Source organism: Mesoplodon mirus, assembly GCF_964341445.2.
Source record: "Mesoplodon mirus genome assembly, chromosome: 4".
Taxonomy (NCBI): Eukaryota; Metazoa; Chordata; class Mammalia; order Artiodactyla; family Ziphiidae; genus Mesoplodon; species Mesoplodon mirus.
In genome coordinates this window covers 94,636,355-94,661,242 of record NC_138979.1, presented here as the reverse complement: position 1 = coordinate 94,661,242, position 24,888 = coordinate 94,636,355, and the positions used below count along the sequence as shown (strand labels likewise).

General features: G+C 45.8%; 1 protein-coding gene across 2 annotated transcripts in view; it reads left to right on the top strand.

Moving 5' to 3' along the window:
* The window catches only part of GLDN (gliomedin), a 68,958-nt gene that overhangs the window by 32,633 nt on the left and 11,437 nt on the right, over positions 1-24,888 (top strand). Inside the window, exons 3-5 of one of the 2 annotated variants that reach the window (XM_082617137.1) lie at positions 12,234-12,251; positions 12,632-12,703; positions 23,115-23,252. In XM_082617137.1, the coding sequence (XP_082473263.1) occupies positions 12,234-12,251; positions 12,632-12,703; positions 23,115-23,252 (228 nt within the window). Of the gene's footprint in view, positions 1-12,233; positions 12,252-12,631; positions 12,740-23,114; positions 23,253-24,888 lie in introns of both variants that reach the window. The other variant, XM_082617136.1, reaches the window with a different exon arrangement.

Below are 24,888 nucleotides of genomic sequence, written 5' to 3'. Positions count from 1 at the left end.
ACTCTAGAGAACAATGGATGGACTCAGTGAGAATTTCAACAAAGAGAAAGAAAATATAAAAAAGAACCAATCAGAACTGAAGGATACAATAATTGAAATGAAAAATACACTAGAATGAATCAATAACAGATTAGAGGATGCAGAACAGATCAGCAATCTGGAAGACAGAATAGTGAAAATCACCTAACCAAAACAGTGAAAAGAAAAACGAATTTTAAACAATGAGATAATTTAAGGGACCTCTGGGTCAAGCATACTAACATTTGAATTACAGGGGTCCCATAAGAAGAAGAAGAGAGAGAGAGAAAGGGACAGAAAACCTACTTGAAGAAATAATATCTGAAAACTTCCCTAACTTGGCAAAGGAAACAGACATCCAAGTCCAGGAAGCACAGGGAATCCCCAAAAAGATGAACCCAAAGAGGCCCACACCAAGACACATTATAATTAAAATGTCAAAAGTTAAAGAATCTTATAAGCAGCAATAAAAAGACTAGTTATGTACAAGGAAACCCCCATAAGACTATCAGCTGATTTTTCAGCAGAAACTTTATAGCCAGAAGGAAGTGCCATGGTATACTGAAAGTACTGAAAGGAAAAATTTTACAACCAAGAATACTTTACCCAACAAGGTTATCATTCAGAATTAAAGGAGACATAAAGAGTTTCCCGGACAAGCAAAAGCTTGTAAAGGAATTCATTACCACTAAAGAGGCCTTACAAGAAATGTTAAAAGCCAATAACAGAGAAAAGACAGTCTCTTCAATAAAATGGTGTTGGGGAAACTGGACAGCCACATGCAAAAGAATGAAACAGGACCACTTTCTTATACCATATGCAAAAATAAACTCAGTATGGATTAATGACTTAAATGTAAGAAGAAAACAGGTAGTACACTCTTTGACATCAGTCTTAGCAATATTTTTTTGGCTCTGTCTCCTCAGGCAAGGGCAACAGAAGCAAAAATAAACAAATGGGACTACATAAAAATCTTTTGCACAGCAAAGGAAACCATCAACAGAATGAAAAGGCAACCAAATAAATGGGAGAAGATATTTGCAACTGATATATCTGTTAAGGGGTTAATATCCAAAATATATAAAAAACTCAAACAACTCAATATCAAAAAAACAAACAATTCAATTAAAAATGGGTAGAGGACATGAATAGACATTTTTCTAAGGAAGACATACAGAGGACCAATGGACACATGAAAAGATGCTCAACTTCACTAACCATCAAGGAAATACAATTCAAAACCACGATGAGATATCACCTCACCCTGTTAGAATGACTGTTATCAAAAAGACAACTAAAAACAAGTGTCAAGGAGGTGGGGAAAATGGGACTCTCATGCCCTGTTGGTGGGATTATAAGTTGGTGCAGCCACTATGGAAAACAGGAGGTTCCTCAAAGATTAAAAATAGAACTACCATATGATCCAGCAATTCCACATCTGAGTATTTATCTGAAGAAAACAAAAAACTAATTAGAAAAGATATATGCACCCCTATGTTCATTGCAGCATTATTTACAATATCCAAAATATGAAAGCAGCCTAAGTGCCCATTGACAGATGAATGGTTAAAGAAGATGTGGTATATATATACAATGGAATACTACTCAGCTATTAAAAAGAATGAAATTTTGCCATTTGCAGCAAAATGGATGGACCTAGAGGGTAATATGCTAAGTGAAATAAGTCTGACAGAGAAAGACAAATATTGTATGATTTCACTTATATGTGGAAACTAGAAAACAAAACAAATGAACAAACATAAAACAGAAACAGACTCACAGATATAGAGAATAAACAGGGAGGAAAGGGGGGTTAGGGAGTAAGTGAAGTAAGTGAGGGAGATTAAGGGGTACAAACTTCCAGTTATAAAATAAATGAGTCATGGGGATGTAGTGTCCAGCATAGGGAATATAGTCAATATTATTGCAGTAACTTTGTACTGTGGCAAACTACTAGACTTATGGTAATCAATTTATAATGTATATAAATGTTGAATCACTATGTAGTGTACCTGAAACTAATATAATATTGTAGGTCAACTCTACTTCAATTTAAAAAAGAAAGAAAAAATCCTTTTACGGAGTAAATGCATAGCTCTCATGGACTTTAAAGATAACCACAAGACTTTGAAGCCATCTGAAGCTTGTGTTGGATCTCCTCAGTCTATTGCCCCAGGCTCTGGGGAGGTCCTGGTCACTTCACAGTGCACAGTGTGTGTGGAGTTGTAAGAAACCTCTTCTGCAATATTCTCCCCAGGACCTCTCGTTACCTGCCATGTGTTAGGAGCTCTAGTTGAGTCTGTTGAATGACTAAACCTGTGATTTATGTAAGTGATTAATGGGAGTGGTGGGCTGGTAAGAAAGATGCTTCTCTGAGGAACCCTGTGTCCAAGTCTGACTCTTGTTCGCTTAGTTTAGCCTCAGAGAGAAAAGCCATAATCCTGTGGCTTCTTAGAAGATGCTAATTGAGTTACTCAAGTCACATTTCAGCCCTCACAGAAAATTAAATATCTTCAGAACAGCTTGATCCTTTATTCTGAAACCCTTGTGGCTTAAGCAGCTTTCTTCCATCTCCGGAAGTCCCTTTTCAGGGTTCCCGTGTGTGACAGTAATGAGCGCTAGAGAAATGCTCAAATGGATGGAATTACAGGCACAAAAGCCCTGTTGAGAGGCACAGGAAAAGCCTCTTTCTTTCTGATTTTTATAGTGATAGAATGAGAGCCAAGCTGTTCAGTGAATGTGGGCTGGAGCTATTGAGACCACTTAGGAGAGACTGGCGGGATCGCATCTATGCTGGAAATGGGTTGAGGAGGTTATTCTTTGGCACCTAAAAATGCTTTTCAAATGCCAGCCCCTTCATTTTTCATGATAGCTTGAAATTGGGCCTCCTTTTACACAGAAATCCCTTCAATTAAAACTTAGGTGTGAAAAGTACAAGTTGAAAGGCAAGGAGGTACCTAGGGATAGGCCAAGCTGCCTGGATTGGGGGTGGGGAGGTGACAGGACCCAGGACTGAATTGGGGAACTTCGGGGAGAGGGGAAGAGAGCCTTGGTCCAGAGCTCCCAGAAAATGCCTTCAGGAAGGATTGCCAGGGCAGACCCTGGGCTTGGGGCCTGAGAACAAGATCTAGCTCCACACTAGATTCATCTTTAAAAAAGCAGGTGCATGTGACTTGAGGCTAGTCCAGCTGTGACCATGAAACCCCATTCCTCACCCTTTCCCAGGACTCAGCTGTGGTTGCTCTGGGGACAAAGACAGATGCCGTGTAGTTTTGTGCAGCTGGTGACATCTCAGGTGAATAGTGAGGGCAGTTCACTAGCTAGAGTAGTCTGGGGTTTTTGCTAGTGCAGAGTTTGTCAAATAACATGTGGTTTTCTGGATACATCTTACCCCTGAGCCCAGGTTCCCTTGGGACCCCAGAAGCATATCTTCTGGAAGAGCAGGTATCTTGAAGAAGGCAGGTCTTGGGTAATTCTTCACCTCCAGTGGCCTCCACATAGGGGCTTGTTGGAAAATCTCTAAACCATAATATTGCTGAACTGCTTGTTGCAACAGAGTTGCTTGAAATCCACAGTGCCCATTCTCCTTGCAGCCACGAGACTCCAACCCAGTGATAACACTTCTTATCCTATTTCCAGGCAGACATCAATAGTGGATCACAGTTGCTGCCAAGCATGGCCTCAGGTCTCAGGTCATTCTTTTCTGGTGTTGCAGAAAGTTGTACTAATTGATTAGAATTGGCACTTGAAATAAAACCTATTTGCTGGAACTTCCCTCATGGTCCAGTGGTAAAGAATCCGCCTTCCAACGCAGGGGACACGGGTTCAATTCCTGGTCAGGGAACTAAGATCCCACATGCCACGGGGCAACTAAGCCCATGCACCACAACTACTGAGCTCACGTGCCTCAACTAGAGAGCCCGTGTGCTGCAAACTACAGAGCCAACGCACTCTGGAACCCACCCACGTGCCCTGGAGCCTGTGCGCCACAGCTAAAGAAGAGAAAACCCACATGCCACAACTAGAGAGAGAAAACCCACACACCACAACTAGAGAGAAGCCCATGTACCGCAACAAAGAGCCCGCATACCTCAACAAAGTTCCTGCGTGCTGCAACTAAGACCCAACGCGGCGAAAAAAAATAAAATTAAAAACAAAAAAACGTATTTGCTATCCCTACTGTACTCATTTTTAAGGTTGCCATGGTCATAATCCAAAGTTGAAATGCACCAAATAAATGAGATTGGACCAAAGCTTCAGTTTAATGGGAGCATATGAGGAAAGATACATACTTTCCCACGTCAGGTGCCCTGGGACTGGCAGAATAGCTGGCAGCAGGGGTGGTTGCAGAGGATGGACCAGCACACAGAGGGTGGGAACTGAGGCCTCAAAGCTGTAGACAGTTCAACCTTTGGTAAACAAATGGATAGGCCATTCTCAGAACAGCTAGTGTAGCTGATGATGTTTTCACTCAACTGGCCTCACTGAGCAAGCTAGCAAGTTGTTTTAGTGTTGGTGGATTCGGGCTCCAAATGTGGAATCGGGCTTGGACCCTGTCAGGCCATCCCTTAAGGAAAGCCAAGCATGCCTGCCTCCCAAGGGAAAGAGGGAACCACCCCCACCCTGGCCAGAGCTCCTCTCTGGCACTGAAGCTGTGGCTGGCATGAATCCTGAGGCCCAGGGAGTCCTTGCTGGGAGCAGGAGTAAGAAAGAGTCAAGCCTACAGACCTCGGAGGTGTTCCAGGCCTGGAAACACCAGGTTTATGAAGTTGCATCTTTCACTACCTCTTCCTATGGCAGCAGACCCAGGCCTTACTTACTTTCTTTTTTTTTTTAACATCATTATTGGAGTATAATTGCTTTACAATATTGTGTTAGTTTCTGCTGTATAACAAAGTGAATCAGCTATACGTATACATATATCTCCATATACTGTCCCTGTTGTGTCTTCCTCCCACCCTCCCTATCCCACCCCTCTAGGTGGTCACAAAGCACCGAACTAATCTCCCTGTGCTTTGCAGCTGCTTCCCACTATCTATCTATTTTACACTTGGTATTGTATATATGTCAATGCTACTCTCTCACTTCATCCCAGCTTGCCCTTCCCCCTCCCCATGTCCTCAAGTCCATTATCTACATCTACATCTTTATTTCTGTCCTGCCACTAGGTTCGTCAGAACCGTTTATTTTTAGATTCCATATATATGTGTTAGCATACGGTATTTGTTTTTCTTTCTGACTTACTTCACTCTATATGACAGACTCTAGGTCCATCCACCTTACTACAAATAACTCAGTTTCACTTCTTTTTATGGCTGAGTAATATTCCATTGTATATATGTGCCACATCTTCTTTATCCATTCATCTGTTGATGGACACTTCGGTTGCTTCCATGTCCTGACTACGGTAAATAGTGCTGCAACGAACATTGTGGTACATGACTCTTTTTGAATTCTGGTTTTCTCAGGGTATTGCTGGGTCATATGGTAGTTCTATTTTTAGTTTTTTAAGGAACCTCCATACTGTTCTCCATAGTGGCTGTATCAATTTACATTCCCATCAACACTGTAAGAGGGTTCCCTTTTCTCCACACCCTCTCCAGCATTTATTGTTTGTAGATTTTTGGTGATGGCCATTCTGACTGGTGTGAGGTGACACCTCATTGTGGTTTTGATTTGCATTTCTTTAATGATTAGTGATGTTGAGCATCCTTTCAAGTGTTTGTTGGCAACCTGTATATCTTCTTTGGAGAAGTGTCTATTTAGGTCTTCCACCCATTTTTGGATTGGGTTGCTTGTTTTCTTGATATTGAGTTGCATGAGCTGCTTGTATATTGTGGAGATTAATCCTTTGTCAGTTGCTTCATTTGCAAATATTTTCTCCCATTCTAGGTTTGTCTTTTCATCTTGTTTATGTTTTCCTTCACTGTGCAAAAGCTTTTAAGTTTCATTAGGTCTCATTTGTTTATTTTTGTTTTTATTTCCATTTCTCTAGGAGGTGGGTCAAAAAGGACCTTGCTGTGATTTATGTCATTGAGTGTTCTGCCTGTGTTTTCCTCTAAGAGTTTGATAGTGTCTGGCCTTACATTTAGGTCTTTAATCCATTTTGAGTTTATTTTTGTGTATGGTGTTAGGAAGTGTTCTAATTTTATTCTTTTACATGTAGCTGTCCAGTTTACCCAGCACCAATTATTGAAGAGGCTGTCTTTTCTCCATTGTTTATTCTTGCCTCCTTTATCAAAGATAAGGTGACCATATGTGCGTGGGTTTATCTCTGGGCTTTCTATCCTGTTCCATTGATCTATATTTCTGTTTTTGTGCCAGTATCATACTGTTTTGATTACTGTAGCTTTGTACTATAGTTTGAAGTCAGGGAACCTGATTCCTCCAGCTCCGTTTTTCTTTCTCAAGATTGCTTTGGCTATTCAGAGTCTTTTGTGTTTCCATACAAACTGTGAAATTTTTTGTTCTAGTTCTGTGAAAAATGCCATTGGTAGTTTGATAGGGATTGCATTGAATCTGTAGATTGCTTTGGGTAGTATAGTCATTTTCACAATGTTGATTCTTCAATCCAAGAACATGGTATATCTCTCCATCTGTTGGTATCATCTTTAATTTCTTTCATCAGTGTCTTATAGTTTTCTGCATATAGGTCTTTTGTCCCCTTAGGTAGGTTTATTCCTATGTATTTTATTCTTTTTGTTGCAGTGATAAACCTATTTGGATTTTTTGGCTTCTTTTTTTCCTCTATCAGCAAGGCTTTGGGAAATGTGTAGCCACTTCCTCTGTGGTCATTGCTGTGCTAAGCAGGTCACTTGGGTCAGGCAGCATCAGTTCTGACACCATCCCAGGTTGAAAAGGGAGGCCACTAAAAGGAAATTTGAGATAAGCATCTTCTCCTATGACTTGGAATGACTGTGGTGGGAGCATCCAAGGAGTCAGGTTTTCCAGAAGCCTGTAGCATTAGCCACTGGCCAGCGCCTGCCCTTGAAGACAGGAAGTGAGACTTACACTTCTTTATTATTCACTCCCCATAACTCTGGTGCCTATATATCCTGTCTCGATTAAGATTCTACTGTTTGCTTGTAGCAGGAACCCATTAGAGCTTATCTGAGGGAAAGCAGGTGAGAGGTTATAAATTATTAAAAAGATAGAGGGATGTATTTGTCAAGCTAGGTTTGGTCATGCTCTGGTAACAATTAAACCTTAAAATCTCAGTGGCTTAACACAGCAAAGGCTTATTTCCCATACCACAAAGTCCAGCGAAATTTGGATGACTCTCCTAGGCAGTTCTGAGGACTCAGAGATCCAAGTGCTGCCGTCTTGTAGCTCCATCATCTGAGCACCAGGTGCCAAGGTGACTCCCAAGGGAAGAGAGGGGAACAAAGGATGGCACCCATTGGGTACTTTAAAAGGTCAGGCCTGGAAGTATCTCACTTCCCCACCCCCACCATGGAAGGAAGGCAGGGAAACGCAATCTGTCTGTGGGTCCAGGAAGATGACAATGAAACCCAGTCTGGTGAAAACAAAGCCTGCCTCATGAGACAGAAGGGTATCTCACAGACAGACCAGGAGGCAGGGGAAGCAGCCTGACCCAGGGAGCTGGAGCCAGGAACTGGAAAGCCACTGGGAACCCATACAGCTCCTGTCTCAGCCTTTCTGACTCTCTAGCAGACACCCAGTCCCTCATCTCTGCTTCTCTCTCCTTCATTTTCTTCTCTCTGCAGACTGACATTTTTCACTGTGCATGGCCATCCACAGACCTCTACTTTACACAAGTAGGGGCATTGTGGGTCAACTTTAGATTGCAAGGAGAAAAAAATCTAAGTGGTTCAGCTCCTATCACGCATCTACCCAATTCTAATCAACTCCAGCTAAGAGTGTTGGGTGGGGTAATCAGAGCCATTTGCAGGGCCCAGTGTAAAATGAAAATGCAGGGTCCCTTGTTCATGAAGCAGGAAAAAGGCTTTTTCCTTTCTTCCACAACCTCTCTTGACCTGCCATGGTGGGGCTTTTTATTTGCTACTTAATGTCGTACTCCTTGAGGCATGGGCTACTCACTACATGAGTACAGACCCTCACAGGCACAGGGGCCCCCTGGGACAAAAGCACTCAGGGCACACACCCAACCCTAGCCTCCCCTGCCCTTGAGCCTGGGCCCCCACTGGGGTGGCAGGTGGCAGCAGTTACTGATGGGGCAGGGAGTGGGGAGGACACATCAAGGGGCACAGGAGCAGGCAGGGGAAATCTGTCCTGGGGAGGCAGGGAGGAGATAGGAGGCAGGGCCACATACAAACCAAGACTCAAAGCCCCTGGGCCATGGTCCACTGTCCCAGCAGACTTCACTTACAAAGCACAAATTCAAAGAAAAAATGGTTAAGAATGTCCAAACGGCAACTGCAGAGCATTTAAACCCAAGCAGGGAGCTCCCTTCTTAGCGTGGAGTCCTGTGTAGCTGCACTGCTGGCAGGCCCAGGAAACAGCCCTGCGTACAGTGTTAACATGAATGTGGCTGCCCACACGTGTTCCTAGAGGGTCTGTTATTCCAGAAGAGGAGAAGGGTCAGGAGCTAAAAAAAATTCTGAAAGATGGTTTGCTAAATAGCTAGTAGGCACACATTTGACGTTATTATAATGACTCATATTTGGGGCTTCTTCTGGGTGTAAGGGGCTGTGAGCAGCTCAATTGGCATCCCGGGATATTGGGACAGTCATCATCACTGTAGCACTCTGCTCCTGAGCTCTTTGGAACCGTTTGTCATCCTTTCTCTTCTGAAATTCTCTAGCTTCAAGGCATGAGACCTGCTGGCTTCCCTCCTCCATCTTCAGATCACTCTCTCTTTCCTCGTGCTTCTTCTATCACCTGTCTCCCTCCAGATGGGGTGTGTCCCCCTCTCTACATCCCCAAATTTGGCTCAGACATTTCACTCTTACCTGAAGGCTAGTAGCTTCCAATATTTCTAGGGACAGGAGCCCCTTTAAGGTGAGTGACTGACTCTTTTCCCAGAAATTTTTCACATCAGGTCGAGGGGACCCAGGAACACCTGCATCCCATACAGCTGTGGTGCTTGGTAAAAATGCCAGTTCCTGGGCCTTACTCTAAATCCAAACCAAATCAGAATCTCCAGATGGGGCCTAGGTATCTGCATTTTTACAAGCATTCTAGTTGATTTTGTGGCCTCAAATGTGTAAAAACTGTAGCCTTAGGGTATCAAGGATCTCAGGTCAGTGTCAAGAAATGCTGATCTAAACACTTCATCATAGTGATACCCTTGGCCATAACTAATGTGTCCTAAGTATACAGCTCCAGCCAGGACCTCTCTCCAATACTCCACTGCATGGAAATGGTTATTGGACTGTCCTTTTTCTTTTTAATTAATTTTTATTGGAGTATAGTTGATTTACAATGTTGTATTAGTTTCTGCTGTACAGCAAAGTAAATCAGTTATGCATATACATATATCCACTCTTTTTTAGATTCTATTCCCATGTAGATCATTACAGAGTATTGAATAGAGTTCCCTGTGCTATACAGCAGTTTCTTATTAGTTATCTATTTTATATATAGTAGTGTGTATATGTCAGTCCCTATCTCCCAATTTATCCCTCCCTGAGAACTCTTGAAACCTACTATATACAGTTGATTCTTGCTTGTTTACCGTTTTCTACCAATCTGCACATCTGAATTTGGCTCCATCTGCAGTCGGGACTGACGATTGATTGATTTCTTCTGACAGCTCTCAAAGGGCCATATCACCTCCTTACCAGGGCATGTGTGCGCCATCTGGCGGTAAACTGACCACACTGACTACAGGCTACACTGACCGTAGAAAATGCCGTGCCGTTTTCAGCAAATCATTTTTGCCCAACATAGGACTGTATGTATTGAAAGCATACCTTCACACACTTATTCTTCCCAAAGTTTTCATGTCTGTCAAATAGGCTCATCAGTGTCCAGGCTCAGTCGTCTGAGAGGCCTCCTCAGCTGTTTCCTACCCAATCAGACATGGACACGTCCTGCCCATTCTTCTGCGGAAATACCTTTCGAATGTCTAGCTCCCTCTAGAACTCTACAGTCACCAACCGCATTTATCCACAACCTTGTCCCAAACTTTAACTACAAAGATCCTCTGGATATTTTCTCCCTGCCCCACCCCCTTCCTTCCCTGTCTCTTTCTCTCTCTCATCTCATTCCCTAGTTCTATTCCATATCCATCTACAGAGAGGATATCAAACACACGCTGATTTCAGTGTCATCCGCCCCTGCTTAAGAATCTACTGTTGGGCTTCCCTGGTGGCGCAGTGGTTGAGAGTCCGCCTCCGATGCAGGGGACACGGGTTCGTGCCCCGGTCCGGGAAGATCCCACGTGCCGCAGAGCGGCTGGGCCCGTGAGCCATGGCTGCTGAGCCTGCGCGTCCAGAGCCTGTGCTCCGCAATGGGAGAGGCCACAACAGTGAGAGGGCCGCGTACCGCAAAAAAAAAAAAAAAAAAATCTACTGTAGCTCTGCACTGCCTTGCACATACCGTCTACACCCCTCCACTTGGTCTTCAAGTGCTGCTGCCCCACATCCCTCTGCCAAGTATACACTTCAGCCTCGTCTCTACACACTCCAGCTGAGCCATTCTTCCTCCTTTCTCTCACCCTGAATCACGCAAGCTCCCCGCCCTGTACCTTTTCTCCAGCTGGTCTCCTGCATGGGATGCCCAGCCCTCACCCCTGCAGCCATCTCAGGCCACTGTGTCTTCAGAGCCACAGCTCAAGGCTCACTCTCTCTGAGAGCCTTCTCCGACTGCCATGTGCCCAGACTTCCCCGGCACCTCTGTAGGGGTTTGCTTCTCTGTAGCTCCCTCATCTCGTTGTGGTTTCAAAGTATTCACCTTCCTCAGATAGGTCGTAAACACAGCAGACACAAGAATCAAGATTTCTACTTATAGGAAGATTTTGGTGCACACAGAAGTGCTTAGTAAATGGTGGTTTTCTTTTATATATCTCTATCTATCTATCTATCTATCTATCTATCTATCTATCTATATGTGTGTGTATATATATATCTTTATTGGAGTATAACTGCTATTCAGTGTTGTGTGTGTTAGTTTCTGCTGTACAACAAAGTGAATCAGCTATATGTATACATATACCCCCATATCCCCTCCCTCTTGGCATTTCCCTCCCACCCTCCCTATGCCACCCCTCTAGGTCATCACAAAGCATCGAGCTGATCTCCCTGTGCTATGCAGCAGCTTTCTACTAGCCATCCATTTTACATTTGGTAGTATGTATATGTCAATGCTACTCTCTAACTTCGTCCCAGCTTACCCTTCCCCCACTGTGTCCTCAAGTCCATTCTCTACATCTGCATCTTTATTCCTGCCCTGCCACTAGGTTCATCAGTATAAATGGTGGTTTTCTGAAGAGTCACAGGCTTGGATCTTTAGAAAGACCTACCCACTCCAATATTGGTGATTGTTATATGTGGTCCGGAGAAACAAAAGACCCTCAACTGTTCATATTATGATCTCACTGGCTTGTCCGAGTGCTTAAATGGAATAACTGATACTAAGACTATTTGTGGAAGCAAAATTATTGTGTTAGATTATGTGTAAATTACTCACATGAACCCCTTAGATCCTTGGGTAATTACACACTAAGAAAGGTGTCTGTTACCTGATCTGGGCCCTTGAGTTTTCTCAGGCTATTTTATGCAACAAAATAGGGACCAAGCAAACCAGCTTCTGCTCTCAATTCCCCTTGGCAGCCTAGAGGAGACAGGCTGGCTGGATGAGCGTGTTTGGGGCTGCTCCTGGGACAGCTGGATCTCAGCCATGCAAAAGCAGCACTTCCTGACACCTACCTGTGCCAGGGCTGCACTAGTGCCCACCCACATTGTCACCAAACCTCATTTAATTAAGTTGATTGCTTAAGAGATGACTGATTTATGAGTCTATATTGAAGCCACTTAGAAATTATTCTTAGTCCATTGGAATTTAAGCAAAAGTGGTTTTGATTGGCAAATGGGTCTTTGTTGAATTGTTTTTAAGAATCTTTGGGCAAATATACTGAGTTCTAAATAAAAGGCATGGGATGGTTCCTTAGGGCCCATAGATGATTAGTACATTTTAAGAGGGGGAAGGTGCTCTTTGTTTTTTGGGTTGTGGTGTTGGCTTCACTTTCTTCCATCTGTGGTTTATCATCTAAATTTTTTTTTCTGTTGTAGGACCACCTGGCCCAGCAGGTAAGAGCCCATGGATTTTCCAAGTTCATGGGAAGGATATGGGTGGCTGGCTCCCCAGGATCACTCAGAAGGGACTGAGGCAGGGAAGGAAGAAGAGTCTGAAGGCAGCCTTGACTATCACTGTGTCCCCCTCCTTCTCTTTGCCCCAATCACCAGCTCTCCTGTTCCCTCCCACTTGAGAACTTGCTATCACCATTCCCCACCTGTCACTGCTTCAGGTGGGGGCAGGGAAGGTAGAGAAGGAAAGGAAGAAGCCAGAGAAGATCTGGAAGAGGTGTCAATGCCTGGCCAGTTTCACTGGCTAAAGGAAATCATGTTAACTTCCGTGAAGAATTTTTTAAATTTTTTTAAATGTTCCCATTTCCTGTGTTTTGATGCAGGACCTCCAGGAATTGGTGGGTTACCAGGACACAACGGATCAGATGGACAGCCTGGTCTCCAGGGCCCAAAAGGTGAAAAAGGAGCAAATGGAAAAAGAGGAAAAATGGGTATTTTGTCACTCTTCTAATTCATTTCCTTGTTTTTTGTCTCCATTATTGCATTTTGGACGAACCAAAGCTGGTGCAGTGGGGGAAAAGTGCTGCATCTCTGAATGCAAGGCTGTTTAATGCTTGCCTGGAAGCTGCTGTCTTCTGGGGCGGCAAGGGCCTTCTCTTTGGTCCAGCCCTGATAAGATTTATATCCAGTCTGCCCGAGAGAAGCAGTATACCTGACAGCTGATGTCCACTCCTCTGCTTGCTCTGATGCAGACAGACAGATGGAAGGGTCAGGAGTGAGCAGTCCTGGGGAGGGGCACTACACGGGCTGTGAAGGCTGTCTGTGCTGGTACCCCAAGTTCTTTCAAGGGTCGTTCCTGCCTGACCTTCTCGCTGCCTCCTCCTGCCCAGAAAATTTTTGTGTTTGACTGAAAATCAGTTGACTGATATTGACCCCTAGGTTTTCCTGGCTGGAGGAATCACTAGAATGATTTGAATAGAAAGGCAGCATCCAGGCTGACACTCAGGTTGTGTGGTCACACAGCTGTCAGGGTCTCCTGTCCAGGGGTCACAGGACTATTAAGAAGATGTGGCTGGCATCTCTGAGAGACCTCCTCTGCCCTGCTGTGAGTGGTGGCATTGCCACCACCCAAGCAAAGACCTGGAAACACCAAGGTGTCAGATGTCTCAGGGAGCAGTGACCAGCAGGGGCTCAGGTAAGGCCTGGCAGGGTCTGGGGGCTAGAGGCTGGGGCAGGGTGAGTTCTGAGGGGCTCTGAGCACCAGTCCTGGGAAGTCCATGGGGAAGGCCGAGGCAGAGTCACCTGGAGAGAGCTGGCACATGGCACAGTGGAGGCTTGAGGGCAGGGGTTAGAGACTCCTCAGGACGCTTCGAGGAAGGCCTGGTTCTTAGCCACAGCTGAGGGTGGAGGCTCCACCAACCCTCTTATCTATTTTCAATCTCTTGGTTACACTGCCCCAACTCACCTGGACAGGCCCCAGGCTAGAAGAACCACTAGAACAACTCTTCCAGACAACACAGGAACCCCTTCCAGCGTTTCTGCTCTTAAACAATTTGAGTGAGAGCCAGTGGAAAGGGAGAAAATTGTTGAGGGGCTCTGCCACTTGCCAAAGCCTGCATATCTGTGTTCCCAGGGGCAGCCTCTGTGAAAATGGGCCCACGCAGCCCATGTCAACTCCGTCCCCAGAAGTCCAGCAGTTACAGCCAGAACTGCAGAGCAGAATGGACCCTTACATGTCAGATAATAACTATAATTATAAATGAATATCAGCATCAATTAATGATGACCGTCAGTGTTCAGGCACTTGGTTTATCCCAGAAAGACCCCGGAAATGTGATCCAGTCCTGAGGATTCAGTAATGAGTATTATGAGAGCCAACAGTGAGGGGGAGGGACCACCATACAGCACTGGATGTGGGTCAGGTGAGAAAGGGGTAGCTCCAAAAAGGTCTGAGACAGATCTCTAGCTTTGAAGAGATATGCTTAGCATGTAGCCCACAACCCAGTGAGGGCAGAAAAGAAAAAGTCTATTTATTTCTGTAAGACATATTTATGTGGCAGGTATTATTCTAGATGCTGGAGATCCAGAAATGAAAAAGCTGACAGAATCTCTGCCCTCATGAGGCTGACATCCTAGTCTGGGCAGATGGACAATGAACAAGATAAATAAGTAGAATATATTGTCTGTTACGCGGTGCTAAGTGCTAAAGAGAAAAATAGAGCAAGGGGAGGGGATAGGAAGTGTGTAGGGTGGGGCGTGAGTGTAGGCTGGGAGGCCAGGTGAGGCCCCCTGAGAAGGGACCTTTGAGCAGACACCTGGAGGAGAGGAGAGCGCAGGTGGCGGACTGTCTCCGGGAGAGGGTTCCAGCGGAGCCTGTAAGTCCAGTGTGCCTGCAGACGCTGAGGAGTGGCAGGGAAGCCAGCGTAGCTGGAGAGAAAGGATGAGAGGTGAGCATGGTCAAGTTGAAACCAGAGAGGTAACGAGACCAAATCAAGTTAGCCCTGAGCATTTTAAGAACTGGGGTTTGTACTCAGACACCTGCCCTGCACACCTCCCTGGCAGCCACACAAAGGAGCCTACAGGAGGGAAAGGAGGAGGCTTTGAAAAGCCTAGCTCTATGAGTAGGTTGTTGGAAGCATTGCTCAGCCCTCGGCCAGCCTAGACTCTAGCCTGGACCATCCGACGTCAGAGCAAGGGCTGTGCTGTCCGCGTCACCCTGCCAAAGCCCCACAGTTCTGCTTTCCCTCCCCTGCTCCCTTCCTGAGCCCAGGATGGATTCCCATCCCACACAGCAATCAACAGAATTGCAGGGAGTGGGAGGCGGGACCAGAGCTGGCAGGGCCACGGAGGGGAATTGACTTTATTCCGGGAGCCATGAGAAGCCACGAAGGGGTTCCAAGTAGGTGAGTGACATGATCAGATCTGCCTTTCTGTAATACCCCCACCACTGCTGGTGGGGGACACACTGGAGCGAGCGCACAAGCGCTGCTGTTAGGGAAACAGGGCAGAAGCTACTCAGCATGAGGGCGGAAGGGATGCAGGTGGGGTGTGCAAAGGCCGATGAGCTGAGTGATATTTGGGGGTGAACTCAACAGGACTTGGGGGAAGGTGGATATGAGAAAGAAGGGGAAGGGGTCACCAAGACTGACTGTGAGATTTTCATCCTGCCTGACTGCTCTTCCCTGAGGTGAGGGGCCCCAGACCGACTCAGGTCCAGGGAGACAGTCATGGCTCAGCATGGGATGTGCTGAGTTTGAAATGCCTTGAAACATCCAGGAGGAAGTGTCGGGGACGGGGGGCCTTGAAGATGCAGGTCTGCAGTTAGAGAAGTCCCCAGGGCTAGAGGTATACATTAGGGCGTCACCCAAGGCAATGGGCTTGTGGGCTAGGGTGCAGTCCCTTAGGGAGGGAGCTACCGGCAGAGGAGAGCCTGGGTCAAGCCCTGAGAAGTAACAGCATCTAGTGACCAAGTAGAAGGGGAGGAGCCAGCAAAGGAGGCCAAGGACAGACTGAGCAGCAGGAAAAACAGCAGCAGAGGGTGGGAACATTCGTCAGCAAATACTTATTGAGAGGGTTCCAAGTTCTAGTGGGGAAACAAAATAGATGTAGCCCCTATTGTGGAACTTTCCATCTTTGGTGGGGAGGCAGACATAAATAGTCGACACAAATACATGTGTAATCGCAATGTGAGGTGCACATTTGAAGGAAAGAACAGGGTGTTATAAGCTACAGTGCAGAGACGGCGAGTCAGGAGGTAACGTCTGAGGTCAGACCTGAGGGATGAGGGCGAGGCGGAGGGTGGCCCAGGTGGGTGGCCATACAGCTGGGGGAGGGGGTGTGCAGCAAGGTGAGATGGGAGGCGGGGGCCAGGCCCTTCCAGAGCCTTCACGTTAGTGGTCTGGGTCTCTCTGTCAGCCACAGGGTCTCATGCAGGATGTGACCTGCTGGGCCAGGGTCATGGCTGTGGAGAAGGAAGGGCCGTCATTTCGGCTGAGAGTTCCAGCATCGTTAGTGGTTTGCCAGGCAAGGGGTGGGAGAGGGGAGGAGTGGGCGTGCATTCCACAAAGAGGGAACAACAAGTGCTATTACCAAAATCAGGAAAAAGAGACTGTGTTCCACAGAGATAGGACTGGGTTAGGCTGGACCGTGCCCTCTAGCAGTGATCCTCTGGACAATAGTAAATAGCTGACCTTTACTGTCAGGCGCGCTACCAAGTCCTCTCTACACTCACCTCATTTAGTCTTCACAGCAACCCCAAGGAGATGGGTATTTTTACCAGCCATATTTTTCCCAGATGAAGAAACCTTATCTTTCTGTTTTCCAAACAGGTCAGGCCCACCCTTGTCCCAGGGCCTTTGCACTACTGTGGCCCGGCCCTTCTTGAGGCCCGTCCTTCCCACAGAGCAGATCTCAGCTTATAAGTCACTTCCTCTTCAAGATCATCCCTGACCTCTGTGTCTGGCCCCTGCCTCACCAGCTCAGTCACATTCCCTGCTCTTTTCCAATAACATATCCCTCCCTGAAATTCTCTCCCAGTTGTTGCCTGTTGATATGCTGATGGTCTGACTCCCTAGGGAGAACGTGAGGTCTGTGAGAACCAGGCCATGTCACTCTTGCTTAGACTCAACCTCCAGAGCCTGGAACAGCCAGCGAAAGAGGGCAATCAAGTCATGGTTGAACTAATGGACATAACTTGTCCAATGTCCAAAAGCTAATAAGTGGAGGAGGTGGGACTTGAGCCCAGGCCTCTCTGACTCCTGGACCCCTGCTCTTAAACACGACTGCACTAAACGTCTAGGCTTGAGGGGGTTGGGCCCAAGCTGTGAGAGCGACGTTACTGGAGGTGCCGCAGAGCAGGAGCCGAGGGAAGGAAGGCTGGGCCTCGGGAGCTAGTGCTGTTAATTGTCGAAGGATAATGCTGAGCCTGACCCTGAGTTTTCCTGGGAGGGTGGGAGAGCGCCAGCCCTTCAGAGAGGCCCACAGGATGTGTGCAGGAACGCACAGTTCAATGAGTACTAACCCGTCAGGCAGACAGAATGGTCCCTGCTCTCCTGGCAGAGGGGAGCCAGGAAAGGAGTTCCCGGGAGCACCTGCCTCGAACCCCGACTGGCTCTGAGGCCTTGGGCGGGTCAGTCCCTCATCGGGCCTTGGTCTCCTCTGTATGCTAAGGAGGTTGTCTTCCAACAACTCTAGCATGGCTTCTGGTTTTTAAACAGCCTGCTCTAGTGTTTGCCTATGAAGGAGAGACTATTACTTGGCATAGCTCTCAGCCAACCCCAGCTGAGGCTCAGTAAATAATTAATGAGTGAAAAATGAAGGAATGCATGAATGAGAAGAATAGAACATAATTTCTGTCCATAAGAGCTTACAGTCCTGTTGAAAGAGAAGATGTAGTGTATATACAGGATGAATTCAATAACTGGTTATTCTGATATGGAGATGCTTTATACTACACAGCAGAGAATACTGCTAGAAGAAAAATCTGAACTTTCCTGTACAGATAATGAACAAATAGAATCCAGTGTAGAGGACGGATTGTACAGTAGAGACAAGTGTAAAGGACAAGAGAGATAAGTGTGATCAACATCTTGGAGACAAACAGAGGGGAGATGGGGAGGGCATCGCAGTGGGGAGAACAGAAAGGCCACGCTCGGAGGAACCTCTAAGGAGGCTGCCCCTGCATCTAAGAGGGGACCCAGGTGAGCCTGGGATGGGGTCAGGGCCTTTAGCTCCATGTCTGCAGGAGGCCGCCGGGAGCCACTGCAGGCTCTTGGGAAGAAGACTAACCTGACGAAACCAGAGTTTAGAGCTTTAGACCAAAAGCTGTTTCCAGGATATTGAAATACGAAGATAACCCTCAATGTCTGACCTTAGGGATGCTAAGAACAAGGGTGCAGTAGGCCAGAGCCAGAGCTTGAAGTCTTGGTTTGGGTCCCGGATCTTCCACTTACTAGCTGTGTGCACTTGGGCAAGTTACTTAATCACTCTGTTTCCTTATCTGTAAAATGAGAACAGTCATAGTATCAGCCTCATAGTGTTGTAAGGAAGATTAAATTAATTAATATATATATAAAGTGCTTAGAATAGGGCCTGACACATAGCAAGTGCTATGTTAGTGTTAGATATTACTGTTGTTGGTGTTTCCAAGGGTGAGGAAGGAAATCTGAGCGGAAATGCCTGTATTTATTTGAAAACACCGACTTAGATTTAGAGAGAATTGGACTTACATGTTGTCAATTTTGCAACTAGTGTCTCTTTCGAAGTTTGACGTGCTATGCCTCAAAACCAAGCATTTTCTTTCTCTCCATCTGCCTCTCACTTTCTCACTCAAGAGTTAATGCCTCAGTGTCTTCTCTAAGAATCGAATCTCCACCAAATCAGAAATAAACGCCCTCCTCCTGATTCATCCCAGTCTTGGGTCTGGGTTTTGCCCAACACCCTCGGCTCCCTTTCCTCTGCCTCAGTTGGTGATAGATGGTCCTGCCAAAAATAAGATGTCCTCCCTCACCCCTTGCAGTGCAGATGATGGCGTTGACTCCAGCTGGTCACACAACCCCAAACTCTAAAGCTGGGAAAACAGCTTGTTTTGAGTGGGCGCCACCGGGGAAGGAAAATAGCAGAAAGCCACATCCAGTGCCCGAGCGAAGCAAGAGGAATCTGGCCTTTCTTTCCTGGCAGAATGTGCTGACTCAAAGCCTGCCAGGAATCACGGGACAACAATGCCAGGGTCCAGGCCACACAATGTTTAACAGTGTCCCTGTGCACAGCTGAATCAGGGGAAGGTAGAAAGTGCCACATTCAAGTCCTCTGATGAGGTGGCGGTATACTTCTGACACACCATGGCCAGTGCGTGGCCAAGACAAGGGAAAACTTTGCGGAGGCAGCAAAGACGGTACGTAGACAAAACATCCCCTACCCTTTCTTAATGAAAGCTTAAAAATTATCATGCACACACAGCTGAGAGTCAGAATACATCCATAAACAAAGGTCCTTAATATCCTGAGCTTTAAACACCTGCCCCTGTGCAGGCTGCATTATAACAGCTGCATTACAGTATGAACGTTTTTCTATTTCACACCTTGCCTTTTTGAGAAAGGGGGAAAATGCATAAGAGGAAGGAATTAAAGAAAAGAAGGGGAAATCAAACGATGATGCTGAGAGGCTCTTTGCGACTAGAATAAATGCCTGAAAAAAGAAACCCCTTAAGTAACTAGAAGATACCATTTCCCTGAGCATTGCTGAATGTAGGTCATGTGACACCTTTAGAAGGTATCAGTTATACTCGGTGCATTGTGCTGGCTGGACACTATGGCAACGTTCTCTTTTGTGTCCTTCAGATAATGTGCTAAATTGCCTATTTAAAATACTGACAAAAGAACGTGTGCTCATGCAGAGGTCCCTGATTAACAGAGGTCCCTGCTCTTCTTCACATCCTCTTCCACTGTGTCCCCAGCAACTCCATCAGTGCAAGATGACACCCAAGATCACCCCTGGCAGAGGCAGGGAACCAGGGGCTTCTGACCCCCATCTACAGCTGAATTGTATGTTTTCCACTGAGTTGTTTTTTTTTTAGTAGTTGGCTGAAATCTAGCAAATGTTTCTTTGTTCACCACATTTTTTAACAGTGATCAACACTTTAAGTTTCATACACTGCTGACTTCCTTGGGATGGTCTGTGTAGGGTGCCTTGAATCTGGAAGACCTTTTCATTCCCTCGGCTTAAAGGAAAGCTGCTAAGAGCTCCAGATGTATGTTTTAGGGAATAATGGCCTCCGATGGCAGTGCAGAGTATTACAGCGCGATCTGTGGTGTGATGTGATATAATAACCTCCCCATTGCTGCAAGGGCTTGAAAGGAGCCAGTCGGGTGGTGGAGAGGGGCTTTCAGGGTTGGATGGGAGGTTAATCTAAGTGACCCCTAAGGTGCCTTCCGATCTGGAATTCTATGATTCTCTTGGGGCAGCTGTATAGGAATCCTATGGGGCTGGTAGGAAGTTGGGGGTAGGGTTCAGAATTGGTCTTAAATCTGGGGGGAGGACAATTGCAATGGCACAGAATGACAATTGGAGAATGGGGATTGGCCAGGTTGATGGGGCACAGGAGAGGGGTGAATGGGCAATCACTCAGCCAGAACCTATAAGAAGGGGCTTGGGACTGGCAAGGTAATTAGAAAAAACAGTGAATGCTAAGCCCTCTTGGTTAAAGAGGTTGAGAGAAACTGAAGTTTTGCACTAAAACATGCCTCTGGCTCTTCCCTATTGCCTGAAATCTCTGCCACTTTGAAAAATATCTCTATTGAGCAGTATCTCCAGGAGGCTCTTGTCAAAATGAGCAAATGGGGGCTTCCCTGGTGGTGCAGTGGTTGAGAGTCCACCTGCTGATGCAGGGGACACGGGTTCGTGTCCTGGTCCGGGAAGATCCCACATGCTGCAGAGCGGCTAGGCCCGTGAGCCATGGCCGTTGAGCCTGCGCATCTGGAGCCTGTGCTCCGCAACAGGAGAGGCCACAACAGTGAGAGGCCCACATACCGCAAAAAAAAAAAAAAAAAAAAAAAAAAAAAGAGCAAATGATCCCTGCAATAGGGTATCATATTAACTGATCCATATCTGGCAATACCTTTGCACAATAGTAAGTAATCACTTTCCCTCTCAGTGTGCCTAGGTGCTCATGAGTTCTAGCAACTTTTTAATAGATTTTCTACATAAATAATCATGTCATCTGCATATAAAGACAATATTAATTCATCCTTTCTAATCTGTTTGCCTTTATTTCTTTTTCTTTGCTTTATTGCACTGGCTAGAACCTCCAGTACAGTGTGAAATAAAAGTGATGAGAATAGATACCATTGTCTTTTTCCTGACCTTAGGGGGAAATCATTTAGCCTTTCATCATTAGGGATGATGTTAGCTGTAGGTTTTTTCATAGATGCCCTTTTTCAGATTGAGGAAGTTTCCTTCTATTCCTCTTTTTTTCATAAATTTTTATTTATTTATTCATTTATCTTTGGCTGCTTGGCTGCTTTGGGTCTTCATTGCTGCACGCGGGCTTTCTCTAGTTGTGGCGAGTGGGGGCTACTCTTCGTTGTGGTGTGTGGGCTTCTCATTGCAGCGTCTTCTCTTGTTGCGGAGCACAGGCTCTAGGCACACGGGATTCAGTAGTTGCAGCACGTGGGCTCAGTTGTGGTGGTGCGTGGGCTCGGTGGTTGTGGCTTGCAGGCTCTAGAGAGCAGGCTCAGCAGTTGTGGCGCACAGGCTTAGTTGCTCCGTGGCATGTGGGATCTTCCCAGACCAGGGCTCGAACCTGTGTCCCCTGCATTGGCAGGCGGATTCTTAACCACTGCACCACCAGGGAAGTCCCCTTCTATTCCTCATTTGATGAGAATTTTTATTAAGAATGGGTGTTGAATTTTATCAAATGTCTTTTCTGCCTCTACCAAGATGGTCATATAATTTTTTTCTTGCTTAAATTATTAATATACTACATTACATTGACTAAATAATTAAACTACTTTCAGTAGTTTAAACTACAGTTTAGAGATATTTGGCTGGGCAGTTAAACTACTTTCTGCTCAGTTTAATCCTTTTGAAGCTTGTTTTTAAGCTTTGTTATGATAGATCCACAGCAGCCTTGACTCTTGGGCTAATTTAGCCTCACTACTAAGAGAAGACTTTCCAAGGACTCGACCTAACAGCGCACCATTCTCTGAGATCTCTCTGCTTTGACTGGTGGGAATGAGAACCTTTCCCTGTGCAAGCTCTGAGAGTTGTGTAGTGAGTGGCTTTCTTTTCATTCTTTTCCCTACCTTGTAGACTTTCACCCTGCACAGACTATTACTCTGACAAAGACTTGAGGAAACACCTCTGAAGTTCTCCAGAGCTCTTTCTACATGATTACCCCCTCTCTCATATTCTGTCTCATGAATCCTAGCCACCTTTATCTCCCCAAACTCTACTTTTTGTCTCCTCACCTCAGTGAAATTGCTGGGCTTTGTTTAGGTTCCCCCTCCCTGAGCTGCTGTGTGGAAACTACTATGAGCCGAGGCAATCATATTATGCATGTTGTTTGCTTCCTTTCTCCCAGGCATCAGAATACTATGCTGCTGTAGTACAATGCTCAGGTGAGTCACAGCGTAGATCTTGACTATTCCTAGCTGTGGATGGTAGGACTGTAGTTCCTATAGTGATGCCTCCCTGTGAGCAGAGACAGAGATTTCTTCCATTATATTTTGTTCACACTATCACCATCCCTTGTAATGCTTGTCCTAAAGCAGCTTTACCTGTTTTGCTACTTTGATTAAAAGCATTTTGCATTGGAATGTCACAGAAAAGGGCATTGGAGTTGGAATCAAGATTTTTGCTTCTCACTTAGCATCAATTGTAACCCCTGAGGCCTTAGTTCCAACTTCTATAAAATGAGAGTAAGGATAACTGACCAGCCTACCACTCCAATGTTGTGAGAAATATACCAGATAATGCAGAGGACAACATCCACCCTTATGGTGCCAAACAAACCCCTCTGAGTTCTCAGTCCTTCCTGCTGGGGTGAGGAGGGCGTGGGGTGGGGGAGGGCAGACTTCCAATTAGGCTTTACCTTCTTTCTGCTCTTGCTGTGACTGTCCTTCTAGGGGTTCACTCCTCTCCAACCTGTTGGCCCAGCCAAATGTCTCTAAAAAAGAATTCAACAGAACCACCTGGAAATACTATTCTTTCATGAACTGAGAACATGCTGCTGTCCTAAAATGGTTATGAAGTGTTATGTATTTGGTTTCTGAAGCTACTTCACCTTAAAAATACAAAGTACAATATTACAAAGTAGCTACTGTGCCAGAATTTCCTGCACAACAGGCTAATAAATCATTTTTCTCTCAGGGCCACCTGGAGCCACAGGAACTCCAGGGGAAAAGGGAGACCCTGGTGAGCTGGGCTTGACTGGAAACGAGGGCCCAGCAGGGCAGAAGGGTGACAAGGGAGACAAAGGGGACGTGTCTAATGATGTGCTTCCTTCAGGTAAGGGGCTGGTGCTCAGGCTCTCTCCCAGGGTGAATGGGCCCAGAAATTGGCCTGGCTTCTAGTACCAAGGCTGCTCCGGGTCTTCTCTCCTTAGCTGCCTATGGGCCCATCTGTTTCGCAGCATGTTTTAGAGTTCTGTGCTTTCAACAAGGAGAGAACCATGCATGTAAGCCCAATGTTGGTGAGACCAAATCTGATATCTAAGCATGAGCAGTTGAGATAATGCAGGTCTAAGTGTCATGGCTGGATGGATTTCGGATGAAGGAAGCTTCCTTTTTCCAAACAGCTATTAAATCCAGCACAATCCAGAACAAGGCAAGTAAGCGAGCAATTTCAGATACCTCAGAGGACAACAGACAGAAAGCACAGCTTCAGAGTTGAGCTAGAGCCATCCTCAGGCCCTTATCCTAAGACTTTTGACATAGAATTGGGGCAGACATCGTTGCTGATCTTCTTTTTCTGGTTTCCAGCGCAGGTTAAAAACAGATAATTGCTGTGTATGGGGGAGGAGGTGGAGGCACAGCAAGCCTCAGAAAGACAGTTACATGGTGGAAAGAGTAGGTGACAGCTGATGGTCATGGCACAGAAAGAGGCAGAAGAATTTTAAAAGCACACTACTTTGGAGACCATTTATACCATAAAAACATAACTATCCTATTAATGTGTTCAATAAGCATTTTTTAATATCAGAGAACACCATTTATGAATTAGGGATTTTGCTAGTAGCTGGAAATAGGAATATGAAAATGAGTTAAGACAATATCTGTCCTCAAGAAGCTAGGATGATAGATGTTCAGAACAATGACCCTGAATCAGTTGCCCATCCAGCCATTCAAAATTTATTGAGCACCTGCTATTTGCCAGGTACCGTGCTAAGACCAAAGCACCAAGGAAAGATCAAATTAGGTTTAGCATGCTTTGTTTAACAAACAGGGAAGCTGCCATGCAAAATATGTAAAATTTAATAAGTGTTTTGACAGGATCATATATATGTGAATATACTTTGAAAATATAAGTTCATGTTATACTCAGTTATACAGGAAATCTACACATCCAGAATACCACACTCCCCTATACTACCAGACAAGTGAGAGTGACCACAAACCATTCAGGAAAGCAACATCTCTGAGTGTACCCCAGTTCTAGAGAACAGGCCAGAGCTGAGTGTGTCCTCTTGGCCAGAGAGCAGAGAAGGAATAGGAGGGTTGGACTGTGTTTGCCTGCCTACAAATCTCTGCCCCTCCCACAGTGGGCTTAGACCCACTGTTAGCCTCTGTGACCCCTGCTTGCCCACTCTAAAGCGACTGAAAGTGCTTATTTGGTGGGGCTGGGAAGAGGCAGCTAAAGAGATCTTAGATCACCAGTCAGCCCAGGAAAGGAGGGTAGAACAAAAGGATTGAATATCCCAGCCTAGCGGCATCTTTATGAAAGTTCCATAACCAATGGCCCCTGCAAAGGGCTGTACCCACACTGGCCACCTGAAGCTGGAAGTGTGTAGGGATTCCACCTGCTGATGTGTAGAGAATCCAACTGTCCGAGCACTCACCCTGATGACTTCAATGTATTCTCACAAGTCAGGACAGGGAGTATGAGACAATCTGGAAATGAAGAACCAGTCTCAGAGGGTTAAGCT